The sequence below is a fragment of the Megalobrama amblycephala genome, linkage group LG12 (genome assembly GCF_018812025.1).
Source record: "Megalobrama amblycephala isolate DHTTF-2021 linkage group LG12, ASM1881202v1, whole genome shotgun sequence".
In the NCBI taxonomy this organism is placed as follows: Eukaryota; Metazoa; Chordata; class Actinopteri; order Cypriniformes; family Xenocyprididae; genus Megalobrama; species Megalobrama amblycephala.
In genome coordinates, this window is record NC_063055.1 from 34,869,069 (window position 1) to 34,877,094 (window position 8,026).

Consider the following 8,026-nt stretch of genomic DNA (forward strand, 5'->3'; position numbering starts at 1 on the left):
TGTTTAAAAATGGCTGTTTTGCTTAATTAAAATTAACCCAAAGTATGTTGGAAATTAACATTTATTAATGTTCAATGAATAATTATTAAACAATAAACATTTATTAAATTGCTTATTAATAAACATTCACCTTTTGTCTATTATTGTTGCCTCTAATTGCATCTGGTTTTTAATTTCCCAACTATTTTGGGTTCATTTTAAGCTAGCCATATAGCAATTTTTAAACAATAGTTGGTTTAAATAAAACTACCCAGCAGGTTGGGCAAACATTTAACCCAACCGCTGGGTTAAAACAACCCAATCGCTGGGTTTGTCCATTTTCAACCCAACTTGGGTTGTTTTTAACCCAGCATTTTTTTTTAAGTGTAGGCTATTTAGGCATGAGTTATGCTTGACACCGGTTGCACTTGCATCATTGAGTTGTACATGGTATGCATAGTTTTCCCTTGTACGTCTCTCTGTGTTATTCTCATCAAAAATATATTGAGAACTTGATTTGTCAATTAAACAAATTTGACAAAATCTGTTTGCAGAGAAACTTTCCACATAGCCACAGAGTGAGTGACAGGCAAGATTGTCTGCTGTAAACAAACAAAGCATTCCATAAAGTAATATTTATCATGTATTTTGACCTCTTTTGCTCAATCTCTTTTAAGTCTGTTAAAAGTGGTTCCAAAATTCTGTCAAAACCATAAATGTTTTAATCAACAGAATTAAAGAAAAGACGTAAATGAATATTGGAAAGCACAGAATTGTACTCTGAAGGCACATTTCTTAATGCAAAGTAAACGGCCCCCATTTTATGAATCTTTGTTTTTGATCCAAGAGGATTTGTTGTTTCCAAATCATCGAGATTTGTAATTTATAATTTGTAATGCATTGGAATGGTTTCAGTAAAGAGGGTGTTTAGATTAATGAACACCATCACAATAATCATGCATTTTTCCCTGTCCACCACAAGACTGCATATACATATTTTGCATTTTGTCACAGCTAAATAGAAATTGTGTTAATTTTTGAGATGTACTGACATGTGACAGGCACTAACACCTTGCTTTTTCCCCATTCTTTTTAACACAATCTAATCTGTGATCAAGAAACACTTCTGTTGGTTTCTCAAAGGAAAAATTGTCAGAAAAGTACTGAGTTTAAATAATGTATCTATGTCACTAAACATGTATCTAGTACTCTCAAAATCTTTCATAAGTGTTTGAACTTCAGTGCTATCTAGCGGAACTGCAATGTTCTTTAGTAAAGTATTAGTCTTTTCTTGCAAATGACCTAAGGCACGATCAGTGACTTCTTTTGTGCAGGTTATACTTTTTTGAACATCAGTATAAGTTACATTAGAAGAGGCATACATGCGGGCAGCAAAAACAGCAGCACAATCTGTTAGGCTTAAACTGCCGGAACTGGTTCTGTTTCAGACATTCATCTTCAAAATTACTTATTCTGCTTTCATCAATTTGATTTGCTATATCTATGATCTCTGCTAAGATGTTTTAAAAATGAATTGAAATTATGATACGTTCTGGGGCAACCATTTTGACTACAAATTAAAGTTAGGTTGTGACTGTCGGAGAGTGCATGTACCTCCCTTAAATGCCAAATTAACTGCTTTGTTTCAACAGAAACTTTTTCAAGACACTTTGGACAGGTATACATGCTTACTTCAATTAGGGACGAGACTGCAATTTTGCAATCAATTCCATGACCTTTGAACATTTGCAAGAGGACTGGGTCAAAGGTAGGTCATATATATACTCAAAAAATGAAAAAACAGAGGACAGTTGGCATGGATACTGAAGATTGCACAGCCAGAAGAATTTGAAAAGTCTGTCTACAGCACAGGTCAGGCTTTCAACATCAAGTGGAAGGGCAAAAGAATCATTCTTTGCCACAATTACGTACTGGGCTCCATGTTGTAGAGAACCGATGGAAACCAACTGCGGCTGAGCTGACTTCAGGGACCCTTTCATGGATTCACTGAGCAAGGAGGTCACGTTGGTACCGGCCTACAGAAATGGAACAATGAAAAGCATCAGAAAATGTTGCTGCATGAGAAACAATGTTGTTTATCACAAGCTAACACAGTAAAAAAAGCATACCGGCACTTGCTCCAACAGGTATGAGACTGCAGAGTTCACACAGCATTTACTGCCAGCAACACTTTTCCCAGATGCCGTGGGTGGAAGAAGATGAATGAGGATCTTCAACATAGTGTAGCACAGCTCATCTTGATGAAGTGAAGATGCAAGTCACATGCAAAAGAAGAATTTAAAACAAAATTTATTTTATCATGAATTGAACATTAAAATTTACATTTAGTTTCCTCATTTAAACTAGGTTTAAAAATGTGTGCACATGCAACAGACATTGAGGCAGAAAATCATACCATCTTGCTGATTGTTGGCTTTCTCTAGCAAGTGTTGTATGTCATTTTTCTTCTCCAAGGATGCCATTTCCTTGAGCTTTGGAATTATGCTCCTTTCCCATTTCCGGATAAAAAAGTCTTCTTTGCCATCTGTGAGTTTGTAAAATTCAATGTCCATCTTCAATGCAAAAAAAGAAAGAAAGAAAGAAAGAAAGAAATATTAATATTACAATTATGAAATATAAGTTTGTGTAAAGTTCTCTCTTAGTTGAGCATGTCTATTACCAAGGTGGGCATGTCAAGAAATCTGGGATATTCCTTGAAGATTTCAGCAACAGTTGGGGATTTGCTTGTTATCCATCTCCTTCGGTAACTGAAGGTTTGTTCAACTGCAGCCTTTATTGATGATGAATTCTCTGATGACGATCGCATCCTTTTTATCAGGGTCAACCACTCACTTGGCAGTTTCATCTTGGCTCCGTCCGAAAACTGTAAAATGCTGCCTTCTGAGGATACATTTCAAGGTAGGAAGGCATCAAGGCACGTCCGAATCCAATGTTAGCTTCACTTCCTGTTTCCTGAGATACCTTCATCTGATCGATTTTTGAAGGAAGCACAGATGTATCCTTAGCTGCCTTTGATATCCCACAATCCCGTGCTTTCCATTCTGTGACAGTTGAGCTAGAAAAATAAAGATGGCGTCCGAAAGTTGCGTTTGCTGCTCAGTTTGTGTATAAATGTAAGATTTTGACCAACATATTTCAATTTTGATATCATTTCTATCGCGAAATTACTACTGTAGTAATTAAATATTTGTTTAGTTCTCACCAAAGCTCGCGCTATATTGCTGTAGATCATTAAACTATTACGCTGCCTCAGAAGTATGTCCGAAATCAGTTTCGTGAGGTACCTTCATGTACAAACGCTGCCGTACAAGTCATTCTCTTATAAGACAGCGAGGCAGCAAGACAGTTACCTAGGTTTTCGGACGCAGCCCTTGACTCGGCAAAGAAGGTTGCAGTGTAGCTACAATGAAGACATTTCAAACTGTACATCCGCTGGTTCTGTTGAAGCTTCCGTCTGATATTCAGCAGTCTCATTTCTATAAAGCCACTGTGTGTGCCATATCCTCCTGAGACCCCCAAATGTTTTTTTTTTTTTAATTTAGTATTTTTTCACGTCATTATATTGTTTAGAGCATAAGAAACAAATGAAAAAATAACATTTTTAAAAAATTATATTTTATTCATATGTTATGCTATGTCCTCTGTAGTGGACACCAGGACTAAGTTGTTTAAAAAATAAAATGACATGAAATGACATGTATAGGCAAAAACAATGGGATTTTTTTTTTTAATCACCAATCAATTTTTAGGCTTCAGGATTGTTTTTAACCAAACTTTGTATAAAGATGATTCTCAACTATGTTATGAAACATATAATGGAATTAATTGATATACCATTTTACTTTATGCAGTATGAGGGTAAAATGGCCATACATGGGTTTTCCCATTCAATACAATGTATCTATACACTGTATCTAATTTGCATATTAATGTGTTCTTGGAGCAACATACAATGAAAAAAGAAGTGTAATAATGGGAGCAATAATTGGCAACATTTTCATAATAATATCTAATAATTAATAGGAATATTGATATATAATTTCTTTCCCTATTCACTTGTTGTGTCTCCTGAAATGCCTGATAAACATGATTTAAGTCCCAGTGTCCTCTACAGTGGACATGTATGAAATCAATGTTCTGTTTCATAACAGAAAGTCATATTTTGATTTGAAACCCCATAACATTTTCCTGAGATGTTGATTTATAATAAACAATTTGAAAATTAATCCGATTTAAATAATCACAAAATATTATCATATTTCCATAAGAGTGCTAATTTTCATTTTTTTTGTTGTCATATTTAAAGACCAAGAAGTTGTTGTTGTAATGGGGAAACCTCTAAAAATCTGGTATCTCTGCAAAGCCCTGAATGTGCTCTTTACAGGACATCCAGACTTAAAACTGTGACATGTATGATGTCAGAGAAAACCACTAAAATATAATGTCCACTACAGAGGACAGAAGTCTATTCCTGGGTCCCAGGAGGATATGCATGAATTTAAAACCTACAAGTAAATGTATAGCATTAAATGTAAAGTGACTTTTGAAATTTGGTAATCAAAATATATGCTAAAGCTAATTACTCTTTTGTTTGTATTTTCATTTTTTGTTTGTTTGTTTGTTTTTAACTTATGCAGAGACTATTTTAAGGCCAGAACACACCAAGCCGATGCCGACGAAAGCAGACTGCGGGGTTGGCTCACGACGGCAGCGTCTGTGTCCAAAGTTGCCCTGACACACCAAACCGACGCTCAACAGCCGGCGGCCAAGTAGCACTTCCGTTCTGCTCCTGCGTAAGAAGAAATGCCTTTTCGAACTAGCAGGTGGCAGTAGCTGAGCAGCCAATCAGAATGATTAGATGGCCCAACGGACCGACGAGCTCCGACGCTGATTCAACATGTCGAATCGGCCGAAAAAAAGCCAACGAGGACCAACTTCAGCCGACGGTGCGGAACACACTGAGAAAACTTAGTCGGCCGACGAAGAAAAACTGCCCGACGGCCGACCGTCGACTTGGTGTGCTCCTGCCTTACAAGCAAGAGAGGCGATTCTCCAAGCTTCAGAGATACTCACAGTCCTGGGCACAATGCGCCACATCTCATCCATGGATGAGAGGGACAGCCTAATAAACCACTCTATCCATCAGTATGTTGATGGACGGGTACATTCTGCATTTCAAGAGTAAGTGATGACAAACATTGGGTCTCCTTCACTAAGCATGGTATGCATGAATTTGTGCAATAAATCCGTACAAAAAGTTTTCACAAACAAATTGTGATTCAATAACTTCTAAATTTTACGAAAAATGTTTGGAACATATATATCATGTGCATACACGTACATATGGATGCTTTATGAATTAGGCCGAAAATTTTCGAAGTTCAAATGTGTGTACAATTATGAGTAGTATATGCAGTTATTAGTTAATGAGACCCATTGTATTTTCCATTGTGAGTAAAGTGAGTGCTGATATATAGGCTTTACATTTAAAAACTTGCATGTGATGTTTCATTTTCCAGATTCATGGAAGGGCTGAGCACACTCAAACTGGCTGAGGCCATCCAAGCACATCCAGAACACTTCAAAGCCCTGTTTGTTGAAAACACTGAGAAGATTTGTGCTCAGGACTTGATCAATCTATTCCAGCCTGTGCTTTCTATAGTAGGAAGTAGTCGGCGACAAGAGGAAAGCAGGGTGCTTTGCTATTGGAGAGATTGGCTAATTGACATCGAAGGTACTTTAACTCTAGCAGCACCGAATGCTAAATTGGGGATTGTTACATAATTTTGTTTTGGGGTCATTTTGGGTAATTATTATTATTATTAGAAGTAGTATTTTTTTTACAGTAGTTGTATAATTAAGGTGCTTTAAAATAGCCCTACATGTTCATATTCATATTCATATCCATAGGCTTTCATGTAATTTTGCTGCAAGGAGTTTATTTGGAAGCCATAAAACTGTTCCATATCTGATAAAAACCTTGGTTAAGGAGAATAACTGACTAAAAGGTGCCATAGGATGTCTTTTTAAAAGATGTAAGTCTAAGGTGTCCCCTGAATGTGTCTGTGAAGTTTCAGCTCAAAATACCCCATAGATTTTTTTTTATTCATTTTTTTAACTGCCTATTTTGGGGCATCATTAAATATGCGCCGATTCAGGCTGCGGCCCCTTTAAATTCTCGTGCTCCCCACCCCTGGAGCTTGCGACTGCCTTAAACAGCATAAACAAAATTCACACAGCTAATATAACCCTCAAATGTATCTTTACAAAGTGTTCGTCATGCAGCATGTCTAATAGCGTAAGTATGGTATTTATTTGGATGTTTACATTTGATTCTGAATGAGTTTGATAGTATGCTCCGTGGCTAAAGCTAACATTACACACTGTTGGAGAGATTTATAAAGAATGAAGTTGTGTTTATGAATTATACAGACTGCAAGTGTTTAAAAATGAAAATAACGACAGTCTTGTCTCCGTGAATACAGTAAGAAACGATGGTAACTTTAACCACATTTAACAGTACATTACCAACATGCTAACGAAACATTTAGAAAGACAATTTACAAATATCACTAAAAATATCATGCTATCATGGATCATGTCAGTTATTATTGCTCCATCTGCCATTTTTCGCTGTTGTCCTTGCTTGTTTACCTAGTCTGATGATTCAGCTGTGCACAGATCCAGACGTTAATACTGGCTGCCCTTGTCTAATGCCTTGAACATGAGCTGGCATATGCAAATATTAGGGGCGTACATATTAATGATCCCGACTGTTACGTAACAGTCGGTGTTATGTTGAGATTTGTTTGTTCTTCGGAGGTCTTTTAAACAAATGAGATTTATATAAGAAGGAGGAAACAATGGTGTTTGAGACTCACTGTATGTCATTTCCATGTACTGAACTATGTACAACTATGTACATTATTTAACTATGCCAAGGTAAATTAAATTTTTAATTCTAGGGCACCTTTAAAAATAAAATTCTATGTCCACTTGTGAAAAATTGCTATTTTTTGCTCATTCGTTGGTCACTTTGGCTAAATACATTTGCTTAATAAATGTAAAAGTTGATGTTTTTTTCCTAGGGGGAGAATGTGCAGAACTTCAGCTGGAGGACATTTTGATTTTCCAGGATTCCAGAGGCAAATACATGCAGTATAGTACTTCGACTACCAATGCACAAGACTTTCACCGAATTTAAGTTCTGGATGGAGTCTGGCATCATTCAGTCTCCAACTTTTGGAGTTGCCTAAGTTCTCCACCACTATGTTTTTATATTGGGGTTGTGGTTGGGGTGGGAATGGGGGTTGGTGTTGTTGTTGGGGTTTGGGAATGGGGGTTGGTTGGGGTTTAGAAATGGGGTTGTCACAGTCTGTTTAGTTTCAGTTTCAGTTTATGGACTTTCTGTTTGTGTTCTATGATCACATGTTCTGTTTCCCGCCTTCATTATTAGTTCATCAGTATCACCTGTGTCTTATTAATCATCCTTGTAATGTTTGCTATTTAGTTTCCCCCTGTTCACTCAGTCTTTGTCCGTTCACCGTTTGAGTAGGTTGTGTTGTATCTCTGTGCCTGTTACCCTGTGGATTACGTCATTAAACTAGTATTTGGATTTATTCTCCTCGTCTGTGCTCCTTCCTGCAACCAACTGTAACAGGGGTTGGGTTGACCCTTTCATAAAATATATGAATCTAAAACAAAAACACGTAGAAAAAAAAAAATGTATTAATCAAAGTTTGTTTTTAATGTTAAGCAATGAATTCTTTTTACATTCAAAGTTTTAAACAAGTTCTTATGTTCACACAAGCTGTTCAATGAAATAATAAAATAAAGTTTTAAATTTATTTCTCAGCATTATTTACGGAGGACAATTTAGTAAGAACTGGTCAATGCTATTGCATCACATATATATATATATATATATATATATAAACAGTAAAACACAGAACAATTTTAAATACCATACTGAATGCATAATTAAGGGACACTTTCGAGTCAAACCTTTAGTGTAATCATTTGTTTT

The 8,026-nt window shown here is 36.3% G+C and overlaps 2 protein-coding genes across 2 annotated transcripts; one reads left to right on the top strand and one right to left on the bottom strand.

Moving 5' to 3' along the window:
* Positions 1 to 1,676: 1,676 nt before the first annotated feature.
* LOC125279301 lies at positions 1,677 to 2,650 on the bottom strand. The gene is made up of 3 exons (XM_048208810.1): positions 2,396 to 2,650; positions 2,109 to 2,236; positions 1,677 to 2,015 (listed from the first exon to the last, which is right to left on the bottom strand). Exons 1-3 carry the CDS (start codon positions 2,550 to 2,552, stop codon positions 1,677 to 1,679), a joined length of 624 nt encoding a protein of 207 aa, XP_048064767.1. The 5' UTR covers positions 2,553 to 2,650.
* A 1,631-nt stretch (positions 2,651 to 4,281) lies between these two features.
* Positions 4,282 to 7,639, top strand: LOC125280097 (G2/M phase-specific E3 ubiquitin-protein ligase-like). The gene is made up of 3 exons (XM_048210421.1): positions 4,282 to 5,181; positions 5,520 to 5,734; positions 7,089 to 7,639. The coding sequence occupies exons 1-3, from the start codon at positions 5,087 to 5,089 to the stop codon at positions 7,202 to 7,204; spliced, it is 426 nt and encodes a 141-aa protein (XP_048066378.1). The 5' UTR covers positions 4,282 to 5,086; the 3' UTR covers positions 7,205 to 7,639.
* Positions 7,640 to 8,026: the final 387 nt, after the last annotated feature.